At 34.5% G+C, this 17,012-nt stretch overlaps 1 protein-coding gene across 1 annotated transcript; it reads left to right on the top strand.

The window, feature by feature from the left end:
• The first annotated feature begins 14,875 nt into the window (after window positions 1–14,875).
• LOC108364037 (uncharacterized) lies at window positions 14,876–15,673 on the top strand. Its single transcript, XM_017617588.1, has 2 exons — window positions 14,876–15,355; window positions 15,445–15,673. The coding sequence occupies exons 1-2, from the start codon at window positions 15,046–15,048 to the stop codon at window positions 15,573–15,575; spliced, it is 441 nt and encodes a 146-aa protein (XP_017473077.1). The 5' UTR covers window positions 14,876–15,045; the 3' UTR covers window positions 15,576–15,673.
• Window positions 15,674–17,012: the final 1,339 nt, after the last annotated feature.

Genomic DNA, 17,012 nt, shown 5'->3' with positions numbered 1-17,012 from the left:
AACTCGCAAAAAAATATGCTGAAGTTTGTACGTCAAAAATGTGTTTGGATATCGACTAATAAACAGCAATAAAATCGTTTTCAAAATTTTTCTTTAAAATTTTGTGTTGCTACAATCTTTTGTGTAGGTAAATGAGTTTTTGGAAAAGTGGTCACACTAACCATACTAGTCTTAAATTGATTGTAAAACTAAATTTAATAACGGGTAAAACGAGAGTTTATTTTCAAGGTATTTTTTTGTCCAGGATAAAAGATTTAATTTAATTTAATTTATAACTTCTAACGCTTAGATTTTGTTGCGTTTTCAATTTTCCCCTAATAAACAAAATCGTGGTACAAAGCTCAATAAAAATATTAAAATTAATTTTATTTATTTAATATTAGATTGAAAACATTAGTGCATTAAGATGTAATCTTTACTTGCACAATGATCAAAACATATCACAAAAATAAAATAAAAAGTACAGATAATAATTAATATTACAATATACATAGATTAAGGTAATGAATATGTTGAATTACAAATCATATATTCTAAAATAAAACAAAGATAAGGTTATAACCACTATTCTTGATCACGCTTGGAAGAAACAAAGTGAAATAAGAGTTTTTAAAGTTGCCTATATGCAACGCGTTCTTCGAGGACAGTGAAAGGAAGTTCTAGAGCCTTACAGGATTAATAAAAAACAGCCTTGAAGTGCATAAATAGTTAAATCTCGGAAGAATAAGACCTGACGAACGTGTACTCTTGGAGAACTTAAGTTTATTGTACAGATATTCCGCGCTCTTCGTGAAAAATAATTTTAACATAAAAATACAATTACGTGCGTTCAGGAAATTTTGTAAATCAGAGCCAAGTATAGAATTACGCATAGATGAGAGATGATCGTATTTCTTTAAACCAAATACGTACCTAGAGACAGAATTAATGGCGATATTCAATTTTTGGAGTGAATGAGCGTCTAATTTGCCGTAAACGATTTCAAAGTACGTGATATAAGGAACAATTAAACTTGTAATTAACTTTTTTTTAGTGGCTACCGGTACATAAGGTGAAGTTACTCTAAGACATCGTAGAATATAAAATATTTTACTCACAACTTCATCCATATGATCATCACACGCAAGTCTAAAGTTAATAACGAAACCGAAATTCTAGGCTTTGTCAAATAATTTAAGCTGGTTGACACCAATAAATAAGGTAGGAATATCAGATCCCAACAACTTATCTTTAGCAATAGGTATTATCCAAAATTTTTGAGCATTGAGGCAAAGCAAATTCTCCCTAGACCATGCTAATATTGAGCTTAAGTCTTCATTAAGTTGTTGACAGTTATCCTGAATCAATCCAATTTCATTATAAACAAACAGTAGAACAGGAGTGACCAGCTCTGAAACCACTCTGCAGAGGGTTAAGGAGCTTACTTTTATGAATGAAGTCAGATATTTGTTGCGCTAAAAGCATCTCAAACACCGTAGAAAATCCTGTTAATATACTTATGGGCCTGAAATCACAAATCAGAGAAGCACCAGGCTTTTGACTATTGAAGTGACATTTGCTACCTTACACTTGGATGGAAACCACGAAGTCGTTAAACAGTGATTGAGTATGTGTGTAAAGCTGGCGAGAATGGTAGGCAAAACTAATTTGACAAACTTGTTCGGAAGCTCGTCATTCCCCACAGCATTAGATTTAATACTGCATACACATCTGGCCACTTCCTCCTCGCAAAAGAAACTAAATTGAAATCTCGTGAGAGAGTGTTGGTCAGAAGAAGAAGAAATGGTCTTGGTTACAGACGTGTAATTAGTCAAGGAACTACCTAAAGCAAACAAATTATTGAGTTCATTGGGATCAAGTGAGTAGGGTATTTCTGAGCTTGACCGCACGCCCAGCCTTTTCAAATTTGCCCAGAGCTATTTAGGAGGCAACGATACGTTCAGCTTTGAGCAGAAAAAGTTCTTCTTAGCTAGCCGTACAGAAATAGTAGCCGAATTCCGAGCGCGTATGTAGAGGTTCAAATTGTCTTCTGTTGGCCTCCTTTTCCAGGCGTTGTAGGAAATATTATGCTTTATAATCGCTAATTTAACTTCTTTGTTAAACCAAGTACAGGAGCGTGACTTAGAGATTCACTGGCGAATAAGTACGTACTTATTAAAGAAATATATGTACGATACTTTGTACCAAGAAGTCGAGTTTTTCGTCAGCAGTTACTAGTTGCCAGCAAAAATTCCAATGGAACCGGTTTATATATATTTTATAGTCACGGTAATAAAACTTCTTGTCTTCTTCAACTTTGTTATTTAACTTAAATTCTAACGAACAAAATATCAAATCGTGGTCAGAGATGAAAGATATTTGGTCAAACAAACGCACAGAAGTAGACCTTGGGACTATGAAAATGTCAAGAAGACTAGGACGAACATTGAATGAAAATCTAGATGAGCCAACTGTTTTTTTTGATGTGTATACATCTTTGGTTTCGGTAGGGGTAAAATTTGCGAAGCTGTAACGCATATCCCAGCACAAAATTTCGAAGGGCTTAGCATGTGTATTTAATAATAATAATAATAATAATATCCCAACGGTTTTTACCCTCCATTCCTGCCCATCCGCACGAGGGGCGCAGTCCGCATGACGTACGGAACCATTATTTTAAATTTTTGTGGCGAGTCACGATAGGCAGGAGTTTGTTAAGTGTCGAGATCTAAAACTGTTCAGCTACAGAACTAAATTCATCAGCTGATTTTATGTATTTATGTCAAAAATTCACTTATTGAGAGAGGAGAGTATCGCTTTCTTAATGCTGAAAAGCGGATCTGATATATCAAACGTGCTGGAATGAGAGTTAAAATCCCGGCATAAGCAACGGAGTGGGTCGTGCAATTCAAAATTGGTTTTACAAGCTTTTACATCAGCCAGAAGAGACGGACTTGAAATTGAGCCTGTCAGTAATTTAACCATAAAAATTATACCAAGCATTTCCCTGCGACTGGCAAGTGTAGGAAGGTTAATAAGTTTTAAGCGACTCGTATAAGGTGGAAGACTATATTGAGAATCCCATCGGAAATTTCTTAAAGCAAAAAGTAGGAATTGTTTTTGAATTGATTCTATCTTGTCTGAGTAAATTTGATACCTTGGATTCCAAACCACCGAGCCGTATTCCAGAATCGGCCTAACTAATGTTGTAAACAGGGTTTTAGTGATATAAGGGTCACTAAATTCTTTTGACCATCGTTTCACAAATGCAAGTACACCTTTAGCCTTGTTGACTGTCACATTAATGTGAAGATTAAAATTAAGCTTAGGATCCATTGTGATACCAAGGTCCACAAAATTGTATACCTGTTCCAGGTTATGGTTACCTATTATATAAGAAACTGGCAGAACAGCTCTTCGCGAGAAGCACATTACTTTACATTTCTTAAGATTTAGAGGCATAAGATTTACTTTACACCAGTAAGCCATGCTGTTTAAGTCTGATTGTAGCAAAGACCTTTCTTTAATTGAAACGTACGATTTATAAAGTTTTACATCATCTGCATACATTAAAATTTTGGAGAATTTTATATCTGTAGAAATATCGTTTATAAAAAGCAAGAACAGAATCGGGCCTAGGTGGCTACCCTGAGGGACTCCTGAAGTAACATCAATGACGTCAGAGATAGTATTTTTAAACAATACCCTTTGTGATCTATCATAGAGGTATGAAGAGATCCAACGTAGAAAATTAGGTGGAAGACCAAGAAGATCAAGTTTATAGATGAGCAACGAGTGGCACACTTTGTCAAATGCTTTACTGAAATCAGTATATATAACATCAACAGTTTTGCTCTCACTAAATGCTTTTGAGATATAGGATGTTAATTCAAGTAAATTTGTAGAAGTTGATTTGCCCTTGCAAAATCCATGTTGACTGTATGAAATGCTTGAAGTGATAGAATGCGTCAACCGATTTGTTATAATTGCTTCAAATAATTTAGGAATTGCAGAAAGCTTAGCTATGCCCCGGTAGTTCTCCACTGAAGACCTGCTACCGCTTTTATGTAAGGGGGTTATGAACGATTCCTTCCATACAGTTGGAAAAACGCCCTCTTTAAGAGACAAATTAAATAAGGCTGTTAACGGCTCATAGAGATAATCAGCACAATTTCTAAGAAAACAAGTGGGGATCTGGTCAGGACCATAACTAAAAGACTGCTTTAAGGACTTCAGGTAAACTAAAACATCATCGGGAGATATTATAGGGTTATGTATTGAGTTAATTGGACTTAGTTTAAAAGGATAGTTAAAGTATGCTTGGGAGTTAGTGGAATAATTGGATTTAAAAAACTGAGCGAACATGTTAGAAATTGTTTGATTATCACCAGAGACGGTATTTTGATACTTCATGGCGGAAGGAAACCCACGTACATTTCGCTTGGAGTTTACGAAATCATAAAATGATTTGGGGTTATATATTATACGTCGTTTGATTTTACACAAGTAATCTTTATAACACTTTTTGTTTAATTCAAAGAACTTGTGACGCAAAAGTGAGTATTTTACATAGTATGAGTGTAAGCCGGTTTTTTTGTGTAATCTAAAATAACGTGACTTTCTGTTTTTCAAGTTTCTCAGTTCTTTAGTGAACCATAACTGTGTTTGTTCTACAGGAACACACATGCGTTTAGGCACATACTTTTCAAATAATCTATGTACAGTACAATTAAAATGTGCAACGCTTTGCTCAACTTTTTCTTTGTATATAGGCCACGACAATTTAGACAATTCTTTATTCAGTTTTTTAAAGTTGGCTTTCGAAAAATCAAAGCGAATATTTGGTTCGTATGTTTGGACATCGCAATTTTGACCATCGTTTATAATTTCGTAAGATATCTCAATAGCAGGGTGGTAGACATCTTCGGGCAAAACTAGTGGGTCACATTTATTTACAGCCGACTTAGATGCATCATCAACATAAACAAGATCTAATACTTTGCCAAACTTATTGCGAAGTACATTAACTTGATTCAGGCAGAGTTCAGCCATCTCCTCTAAAAATACGTTGTTGCACGCGCTAGACGAGAAAGGTACAATATCATTGTCAATGATGTTCCATGATACATTTGGTAAATTAAAGTCACCCAACACAATCAATGAATCAGAGGGTTTAATCATTGAATTAATTGATTTCAGTAAAGATACATGTTGTGAATACACTGATAAGTCAGATCGGGGAGGAATATAGCATAGAGCTAAGTAAGTAAACCCCCTTCCAACCTGAACACGAATGCATTTGAATTCTGCAGATTCGATGTGTGGAAGACTAACTTCTTCAGATGGTATTGAAGAGTCTACGGCAAAGAGTACGCCACCGCCGACTCTGTCCTCCCGATCTTTTCTGTAGATATGATAATTATTTGAAAGAATCTCTGAATTAAAAGTGTGAGGTTTGAGCCAAGTTTCAGTCAAAGAAATTATATTATAATTGCATTCAAGGCCATTAAGATATAAATTCGTTAATTTAGTATTTATGCCTCTTACGTTTTGATAATAAATACTTAAAGCAGATTTAGTAATCAGTTTTTTGGTTCTGTATTCTGACGGGGAATATTTGCTAAATTATTATTTTTGTTGGGCCTATACTCAAATTCACGAACGAAAGCTCCGGAGGGCCAAAAAGAACTACTAAGCAGCATGTCAAAATTTTCTAAATTTACGTCTATTTTAAATGAAGAAATATTTCTTTCATATTTAAAATTAAATTTTCTGATACTTAAGTTGACAGTTTTAACTTTGGACGAGATGTAAAACTTTATATCGTCCTCGGAAGTATCCCTCGAAAATCTAGATACAAATATAGACTTCTTTGGGGGAACCACAACCAGTCTCCTAGTATCAGACTCGATTACCGGCGGACGGGGTTGAGTAACTGAGTTACTAATTGAGGGTAGAGTAAGCGTTGGAAGATTGGATGGCGGGGCCACAACTTCAACGGGGGACGGGGAAGATACTGCAGGGTCGTTATTATTAGAAGCAGACTTTGATATATGTTCTTTTGAGGAAGATAACTCCGTTGTCTGTGGACATGGAGAAGAAAGATTAATTAAGTCATTCGGAAGATTGTTCTGACGTGGAACGGTCCTTTCATTAGGCGGACTATGAAGACGCTTACGTTTTGACACATGAATGTCCTTCATAGATTGTACGATATCTAAGTATTTAAAAGATTTAAATACATTTTCATAATGTATAAATATTTCGGTCAGTACCGACAACTCTCTCCCTACCTCAGAAAACCCATTTCTGGTTTGCCTAAACAACTTAAAGAGATCAACTTCGGTTGACCTGCACTTTAAGCAAGACCAGCGAAGACCTTTGCCATCATTAATAGCGTCCAGAATTCTTCCATAAAACTTTTATTTCATTGAAAATGAACTTATGTATGTACAAAATAATTTATTTTACTGCAGATTTGTTGGACTGAATATTTTATATCCTTTTAAGAATATTTACTTAAGATTTGCATTTAAAAATTTTAAATATTCTCCATGAAAAGAGAATTATATAAAGAAATTTTGAAAATTTTCAGATACAATTACAATATAAAATACAAATGACCCGTTTTAATAAACCTTCCCGGGTTTTCTGCCTTCAGTGGATCAAGAAATCAAAAACCTACCCTTTGCTGCAACAACAGCGCACAAGCGGCACAATATCTCAGGTATAAAACAAGATATCTCGTTGAGTTAAACAGCATTAACAAGGGGAAAAATTTTGCTTTCAAATGATTTATTCAATTTTGTAAAAAAGAAACTATTCCTGATGAAAATACATGATGAATATTGCAAAAAATCGAATTTTTTCGTATGCTTAGGCTCAAATATCTCGAAAACCTAAGCCAATCGAGCTAAACTGATTTTGGATTCAGATTCAGTGCAACGAAAACCTTTAGAAAGTTATAAGCTAATCACAGTTGTGATAGTCATTATATTAAAAAAACGAGAAGTAGATGTGCGATAAGGTTTTTGTTTTTTAATTAAGAACTTTTTTTATCAGTATGAGTTGATTTGAATTTTGATGAAATTAAAAAGGTGCACTATGCGAGACTATCTCTTCACTTAGAAACGGCAGCATGGATTTAGATGAAATAGGGAACTTGGATCGCTTATAACCTTAACCCTCTAGTGGGCCAATTTTTGTATGAGTTGAAAAATTCACGAATGGGTGATTTTAGCACGAGAAATCCAAAAATTATGTCCATTTCGATCTGTGACAGTAACTTTTTCCTACAGGGGAGAAAAACCAAGACCGTCTGGAGACGGGCTCGCCGATATACTTTGACGTATTTTCAGCTTTCTCTTACACAATGTTGACCTACGAACCGGCAATCCCGTCTGCAGACGGTCAAAAATGCAAACTGGGTTTTTATATGTCGGCAAGCCGGTCTGTAGACGGTCTGTGTTCGAAAGCAATTTTCTCCATTTCGAATGGTGACATAATTATATAACTTATATCAAAATACTGTGCTTTTAACTACGAAACCCACTGAATTTTTTTGTATCAAAAAATGTTTCAAAAGAAAAAATTTCTTTAATTACGAAATTACTTAATAGCAAGAAATAATTAATTTTAACCGAGTCTTTCACAATTTATGATTCAACTGCCGATTAAAATACAACGGATTGACATAACGGATTAAAATTTACATCGTCGTAAAGGTACGCTTTTTTTCTATAGATCGTGCTGTTCGAATATAAAAAAAAATTATTATAGGTGCACTAAATACGTGTTTAGTTAACGACCGTCTGGAGGCGGTTCAGCCTACTAGAGGGTTAACTAATATTTGGAATATTCATAAGGTTTTTGAGATTCAATATTGGGCGTTTTAACGCCATGCGGGTGCACTAATAGTTTCCACCCCTATTCTGCAACTCTTTCGTATTCGGATGATGCAATCCTAATCGTATTTTCGATCTTTCGAAATTCGTAACAATGGCATGCATAAAAACGAACGTCATTTTGTATGAAAACAATTCTGTGCTGGAGGCGAGATAAAAGATGTAAATCGATGTGTGTTTGCAGGAAATATTAGTGGTGTTCATTTAAACAGATAAGTTGCCTTCGCATACACGTATATTTTTATCCACTGCTTTATATAAACGAAAGAAAAGAATATTTGTTGCCCCTTATCGAGAAACTTGGGTGCGGTTTAGGTATTTGTATAATGATTTTCAGGTGTTGTGTCCAAACGCATAACCCGAATCCAAAAAACTTTAACATCCACGTGTAATCAAAGGAGTAAACTTTTATCTAAAACAAATCTTTCAAATTTCCGACCACTAGTTTATTAATAAATTCGGTTTGGACTATGCACTTTTTTGTAAATTTCGATGTGGGTTCTGCGCAAAAATATTGTGGATGGCGTAGCCGGAGTTATGTGCTTCAATGTTGTATACCTTTGGCATGCGGAAGCCCCTCTTCTCCGCCAACACAGAAAGGAGAATTCTACTAAGTAAGGGTTATAATCTCTAAGCGCGGTCGAAGACAGAAGCAAGCGCAACAGGTGGTGGACCTAACAAAGTGCATGTTTTCCATGGCGTGGAAGAAGTGATTATTGCATTAACTGGATTGCGAACCAGTTCTTCAGGCATAGGAGGAGTTCTGGCTTGTGGTTCAACAATTCAACCAGAACCTGACATAGATGCGCCCATGGTTACTATGCCTAACAGCTCCGCATATCTTTGTGAATCATTCCCATAGCGCGCTCTTACTCCGCTGCTATAATTGCAAATCCTTCGTTTTCTTTAAACCATGTAAAATCAAACAATTTTACCATTAATAAGCATTTGAGTGGTCCACTTGCAATCAGCGTTATGTGATTTTATAATAGTAAGCCATAATAAAATATAAAAAAAATTCTACAACAACAAGTAACATCCAAATTGTATATTTCTTTTTATTATCTGAAAATTTGGATAAATAAAAGCCAAATAACATTAAAAAACAAAATCGCAGTGTGGTAGTTTTTGCAAATTTAATATATAGAAATTAAATAGAGCGAGTTTTGAAACAGTAAGTTCAATATAGCCTGCTTTTGTAAGCTTTTCGCGTTCTCTCTTCCATGAAAATTGGTCTGCTTCATTTTTAAGACGTCTTCCACTAGGCACCGAAACTACCACATTTTCTTGCAGTTTTCTAAGTTCATCAGAAGATGGAGACTATTGAACTTGTATAAATACGTACAATAAATATTATAGCGACTTCTGAAAGTGTATATATACATACAGTAATTATTATAGCGACTTTTGCTAGAGTAGCTAACATTTGATGCTATTTTTTCAGAATATATAAGGATCTTGCACTATATTGTTAGTGTACATGAAACTACTTTAAATGATGGTACGTTAACCATCAAAAACTAAAAATCGAAAAAAATTACATAGCGCACTCTGCAAGTGGACTACTCATTTGATGAATGTTTTTTTAATTCCTTTCCACTTTGTTTTCCTTCATTCAGCTGTCTTCGAAAAACAACTGATAGCTGGCAATGCTGCACATGTTTCCGCAAGGGTTGCAGCATGTGGATTTTTCGTTTTTCGTAACGTAGCAACGAATTACGAATTACGAAAATTCGGGTTCTAGAATAAGGGGTTTCATATCGTAGGTGATACTGCAAAACTTTCTATGTCTATAACAGGCTAACCTAATATTCACGCACGCCGCAAATTTACTGTCAAAAATTTCTCATGCACATCCAACTTGTATGGGACCAACCGAAATTGAACGGCGTGCGTATGAAGCTAACTCAGTTTCCAATATTTGTTCTGCGTGACATTTTGATTTGACATTTCGCTCAATGAAATCAAATGCAAACGCAAGCAAGCCAATTTCGGGTGACGCAAAAGAAAAAATTCTACCGCGTGCGTACCAAAACGCAAGCCGCGAATATTAGGTTAGCCCGTAAGTAACTTTAACACTTATATGGTCTCTTACTTGTACCGGAATGCATCTGCAAATCGTTACTGATGAACTATTGCCAGAAGCGATCAGATACAGATAACAGATCAATTAAGCACCAGAGGTAATAAGTGACATAGAACGTTTTGCAGTATCACCGACGAACTACTGAAGCGATATATCCTAGCTTTAAATGCAGTGGAGGTAGGACAACATTTTCAGCTTTAACCAATGTGAAGTTTTCCCGCCCATTTGATGTGGCTCGCGGGATCGCCATACTTTTCGATCATAGAAAAGGTCAAATTAAAAAAAAAGTTGTCAACCAAACATTTTTGAGTTGTGTAGCCAAAAATAAAAAAATTTTTTTAATTTTGTTTTCATAAAAAGTTGAATAACTCAGTAAAATTTTATCAGATTTTTGAAGATAAACACTCATTTTACTCATTATTAAATTTAGTTTTCAATCAATTTAGGACTATTATAGTTTTCTTATAAAACAGTGCGTAAAAATCTCGCCGAAATTGAAAAAAGTAAAAAAAAAATGTGTGATACAATTACAATATAAAATACAAATGACCCGTTTTAATAAACCTTCCCGGGTTTTCTGCCTTCAGTAGATCAAGAAATCAAAAACCTACCCTTTGCTGCAACAACAGCGCACAAGCGGCATGGCAAAAACCGCATAAACGTATACCACAAATCTGTTTCTTTTCGTGTTGTATCTTTCAAGCATTTGGGCAAAGAAGTAATGTCGCAAAACTCATAAGTTTCAATGGACAATATCTCAGGTATAAAACAAGATATCTCGTTGAGTTAAACAGCATTAACAAGGAGAAAAATTTTGCTTTCAAATGATTTATTCAATTTTGTAAAAAAGAAACTATTCCTGATGAAAATACATGATGAATATTGCAAAAAATCGGGTTTTTCGTATGCTTAGGCTCAAATATCTCGAAAACCTAAGCCAATCGAGCAAAACTGATTTTGGATTCAGATTAAGTGCAACGAAATCCTTTAGAAAGGTATAAGCTGATCTCAGTTGTGATAGTCATTATATTAAAAAAACGAGAAGTAGATGTGCGATAAGGTTTTTTTTTTTTTTAATTAAGAACTTTTTTTTATCAGTATGAGTTGATTTGAATTTTGATGAAATTAAAAACGTGCACTATGCGAGACTATCTCTTCACTTAGAAACGGCAGCATGGATTTAGATGAAATAGGGAACTTGGATCGCTTATAACCTTAACCCTCTAGTGGGCCAATTTTTGTATGAGTTGAAAAATTCACGAATGGGTGATTTTAGCACGAGAAATCCAAAAATTATGTCCATTTCGATCTGTGACAGTAACTTTTTCCTACAGGGGAGAAAAACCAAGACCGTCTGGAGACGGGCTCGCCGATATACTTTGACGTATTTTCAGCTTTCTCTTACACAATGTTGACCTACGAACCGGCAATCCCGTCTGCAGACGGTCAAAAATGCAAACTGGGTTTTTATATGTCGGCAAGCCGGTCTGTAGACGGTCTGTGTTCGAAAGCAATTTTCTCCATTTCGAATGGTGACATAATTATATAACTTATATCAAAATACTGTGCTTTTAACTACGAAACCCACTGAATTTTTTTGTATCAAAAAATGTTTCAAAAGAAAAAATTTCTTTAATTACGAAATTACTTAATAGCAAGAAATAATTAATTTTAACCGAGTCTTTCACAATTTATGATTCAACTGCCGATTAAAATACAACGGATTGACATAACGGATTAAAATTTACATCGTCGTAAAGGTACGCTTTTTTTCTATAGATCGTGCTGTTCGAATATAAAAAAAAATTATTATAGGTGCACTAAATACGTGTTTAGTTAACGACCGTCTGGAGGCGGTTCAGCCTACTAGAGGGTTAACTAATATTTTGAATATTCATAAGGTTTTTGAGATTCAATATTGGGCGTTTTAACGCCATGCGGGTTCACTAATAGTTTCCACCCCTATTCTGCAGCTCTTCCGTATTCGGATGATGCAATCCTAATCGTATTTTCGAACTTTCGAAATTCGTAACAATGGCATGCATAAAAACGAACGTAATTTTGTATGAAAACAATTCTGTGCTGGAGGCGAGATAAAAGATGTAAATCGATGTGTGTTTGCAGGAAATATTAGTGGTGTTCATTTAAACAGATAAGTTGCCTTCGCATACACGTATATTTTTATCCACTGCTTTATATAAACGAAAGAAAAGAATATTTGTTGCCCCTTATCGAGAAACTTGGGTGCGGTTTAGGTATTTGTATAATGATTTTCAGTTGTTGTGTCCAAGCGCATAACCCGAATCCAAAAAACTTTAACATCCACGTGTAATCAAAGGAGTAAACTTTTATCTAAAGCAAATCTTTCAAATTTCCGGCCATTAGTTTATTAATAAATTCGGTTTGGACTATGCACTTTTTTGTAAATTTCGATGTGGGTTCTGCGCAAAAATATTGTGGATGGCGTAGCCGGAGTTATGTGCTTCAATGTTGTATACCTTTGGCATGCGGAAGCCCCTCTTCTCCGCCAACACAGAAAGGAGAATTCTACTAAGTAAGGGTTATAATCTCTAAGCGCGGTCGAAGACAGAAGCAAGCGCAACAGGTGGTGGACCTAACAAAGTGCATGTTTTCCATGGCGTGGAAGAAGTGATTATTGCATTAACTGGATTGCGAACCAGTTCTTCAGGCATAGGAGGAGTTCTGGCTTGTGGTTCAACAATTCAACCAGAACCTGACATAGATGCGCCCATGGTTACTATGCCTAACAGCTCCGCATATCTTTGTGAATCATTCCCATAGCGCGCTCTTACTCCGCTGCTATAATTGCAAATCCTTCGTTTTCTTTAAACCATGTAAAATCAAACAATTTTACCATTAATAAGCATTTGAGTGGTCCACTTGCAATCAGCGTTATGTGATTTTATAATAGTAAGCCATAATAAAATATAAAAAAAATTCTACAACAACAAGTAACATCCAAATTGTATATTTCTTTTTATTATCTGAAAATTTGGATAAATAAAAGCCAAATAACATTAAAAAACAAAATCGCAGTGTGGTAGTTTTTGCAAATTTAATATATAGAAATTAAATAGAGCGAGTTTTGAAACAGTAAGTTCAATATAGCCTGCTTTTGTAAGCTTTTCGCGTTCTCTCTTCCATGAAAATTGGTCTGCTTCATTTTTAAGACGTCTTCCACTAGGCACCGAAACTACCACATTTTCTTGCAGTTTTCTAAGTTCATCAGAAGATGGAGACTATTGAACTTGTATAAATACGTACAATAAATATTATAGCGACTTCTGAAAGTGTATATATACATACAGTAATTATTATAGCGACTTTTGCTAGAGTAGCTAACATTTGATGCTATTTTTTCAGAATATATAAGGATCTTGCACTATATTGTTAGTGTACATGAAACTACTTTAAATGATGGTACGTTAACCATCAAAAACTAAAAATCGAAAAAAATTACATAGCTCACTCTGCAAGTGGACTACTCATTTGATGAATGTTTTTTTAATTCCTTTCCACTTTGTTTTCCTTCATTCAGCTGTCTTCGAAAAACAACTGATAGCTGGCAATGCTGCACATGTTTCCGCAAGGGTTGCAGCATGTGGATTTTTCGTTTTTCGTAACGTAGCAACGAATTACGAATTACGAAAATTCGGGTTCTAGAATAAGGGGTTTCATATCGTAGGTGATACTGCAAAACTTTCTATGTCTATAACAGGCTAACCTAATATTCACGCACGCCGCAAATTTACTGTCAAAAATTTCTCATGCACATCCAACTTGTATGGGACCAACCTAAATTGAACGGCGTGCGTATGAAGCTAACTCAGTTTCCAATATTTGTTCTGCGTGACATTTTGATTTGACATTTCGCTCAATGAAATCAAATGCAAACGCAAGCAAGCCAATTTCGGGTGACGCAAAAGAAAAAATTCTACCGCGTGCGTACCAAAACGCAAGCCGCGAATATTAGGTTAGCCTGTAAGTAACTTTAACACTTATATGGTCTCTTACTTGTACCGGAATGCATCTGCAAATCGTTACACCCTAATAAACGAATGATACAACTGTCTACCTTTGGCTGATGAACTATTGCCAGAAGCGATCAGATACAGATAACAGATCAATTAAGCACCAGAGGTAATAAGTGGCATAGAACGTTTTGCAGTATCACCGACGAACTACTGAAGCGATATATCCTAGCTTTAAATGCAGTGGAGGTAGGACAACATTTTCAGCTTTAACCAATGTGAAGTAAAAAAAAAGTTGTCAAGCAAACATTTTTGAGTTGTGTAGCCAAAAATAAAAAAATTTTTTTAATTTTGTTTTCATAAAAAGTTGAATAACTCAGTAAAATTTTATCAGATTTTTGAAGATAAACACTCATTTTACTCATTATTAAATTTAGTTTTCAATCAATTTAGGACTATTATAGTTTTCTTATAAAACAGTGCGTAAAAATCTCGCCGAAATTGAAAAAAGTAAAAAAAAATGTGTTTGCTGGGTAAATACACACAGATTTCTTAAGGTTTCTTCATTCACATATACAACTTTCGAAAGGCCCAAGTTTAACCCCGGCAATAAAATGAAACTCGGTTCATAATCAACTAATTTACAGGCTTATAAGTGCGCAAAAGTACGACAAACCGTGTTTTTAACGGTAAATCAAGATTTTGAGGGTGTTTGGCAAATTTCATATTTCGATTCTTGTTTTACTCAAGAAGACCTAACAGAAAATACACATAACTTCCCAGGTATTTTTTAGCGTCGCACAGTGTTATTTTTCACATTTGTATAAAAACGTGGGGTGAAACCTGCGGGTATAAGCTAGTAATAATAATAATGCATAGTAATAAACAAATATCGTTTTCTCTTTCTAGAAATTCCTTGTTCATGCAAAGAGACTGAAAGCTGATGGAAGATTTACTTGACTCATGTTTTACCTAGTAATGCATTTGCTGCAACAACTTCCTCCTCTCATGCAGGTATCTGTGATTAGTGAATTGGCTGAAAGAAGTACCACCACGTTCGCCAACAGTACTGATACAAATTTGGATGTTAGAGATGACATTGCTGTACATAAAAATATTATGTCTTCAACTGCTTACGGCGTTCAATTTATATATACTATACTTAGCACTGTCAAGTATCACCATAGAGCAAACGGTAATGACATTCCGCTCACAATGGCTTGAGTTACCATTTAAAGTTAAAAACATTCAAGTGAGTCGTTACCTGCACCGCAAGTCCAGTGCACAAGAATATGCATTCAGTAATCACAAAATATCTGTTTCGCACCTCCTCCTAATTTACTATCTAAGCAACTGCATTTGCGCTGCAACATTGCCACCTGTAATCCGTTTAGGTAAGCTACTCACGGCCGATTTAATAACCATTAATAAAATACTTGCAATGTTTTTTTTAAGGCCATGCCAGTTAAAAATTTTGTTTCAGGTTGCGTTATGCGAAATGGCCAACTCCCATACACTCCTCTCCAAGCTTCGTGTTGCACCAAAACTATTAGCAACATTTCGGATAGCTATGAAACTGAATGTCCAAAATTCATAGCTTTATGCGTAAACTAGCATTGCGAAAGTTTTGTTAAAACTACGTTTGCCAGACGGTCTGATTTTATCAGTACAGTACTGATTTTTCAACTCTTGTACTGATTTTATTCATTTCTTCAATCAGTACGCCAATGTCCTGATTTTTCAAAATTTGTACTGATTTGTACTGAATTTTCAATTCAAACAAAATACTTTAGGATTTTCTTAAGCTTAAATTATTTAAAAAGAAGGCTGACGTTATTTTGTCGAATGTTGTTAGTTATATCGAAAAGAATTTTCATTTTAATAATGACAAATTTAAATATTCGAATTTCTTTTGCCTGTAGCTTACAATTATTTTTTCCCAATTTATTGACATTGTAAAAGACTTTTGCATACAAGACATAGAGTTAGATACTCTTTTTAGCGAATTAATTTTGCGTAGTTGGGTATCAAATTAAAGAGTGTTAAGAAGGCTTACAGCCGAAAATATGTATCATTAGGGTTGCCACCTGTTTCAAAGTTTAACTAAATTACACTGATGAAATAAATGAAATATTACACTATTGGTATCAAATTAAAGAGGGTTAAGAAAGATAACTGTCAGAAGTATTTTTGAGGAGTGGAGCCACCTATTTGAAAATTCTAACTCAGTCAAATTGATAAACTAAATAAAATATTACCATGTGGGTGTCAAACTAAAGAGTTTTAAGAAGGCTTACAGTCGAAAATATTTTAAAGGAGGGTTGCCACCTTTTGAAAAAATTTGCGCAATTTAATTGATAAACTAAATGATATATTACAATATAGATATTAAATTAAAGAGATTTAAGAAAGATAACTGCTGGAAATATTTTTTAGGAGGGTTGCCGCCTATTTTAAAACTTTTAAGCCAGTTAAATTGATAAAGTAAATGAAATATTGCAAGGTATAAAACTAAAGAGTTTAAAGAAGGCTCACAGGCGAAAATATTTTAAAGGAGGATTGCCACCTGTTACAAAATTTAGCGCAATTTAATCGATAAAATAAATGACTTATTACAATATAGGAATCAAATTAAAGAGGTGTAAAAATNATGAAATATTGCAATGTGGGTATTAAACTTTAGGGTTTTAAGAAAGCTTACAGCGTAATATATTTTTGAGGAGGGTTGTTACCTGTTGAAAATTTGACTAAATTTAATCGATAAAATAAATGACTTATTACAATATAGGAATCAAATTAAAGAGGTGTAAAAATCATGACTGCTGGAAATATTTTTGAGCACCCCTTGCAACCTATTTTAAAATTGTAACTCAGTTAAATTGATTAAATAAACGAAATATTGCAATGTGGGTATCAAACTAAATAGTTTTAAGAAGACTTACAGCCGAAAATATGTTTGAGGAGGTTTGTTACCTGTTTGAAAATTTAACTCAATTAAATTGATAAAATAAATGAAATGTTACAATATGGGTACCAAACAAAAGGTATTTA

The sequence above is a fragment of the Rhagoletis zephyria genome, unplaced genomic scaffold, assembly GCF_001687245.7.
Source record: "Rhagoletis zephyria isolate East Lansing unplaced genomic scaffold, Rhagoletis_zephyria_1.1 Rzeph_scaffold_01446, whole genome shotgun sequence".
NCBI classification, from domain to species: domain Eukaryota; kingdom Metazoa; phylum Arthropoda; class Insecta; order Diptera; family Tephritidae; genus Rhagoletis; species Rhagoletis zephyria.
Note: the sequence above shows the minus strand (reverse complement) of the source record. Positions and strands in the feature narration are given on the sequence as shown.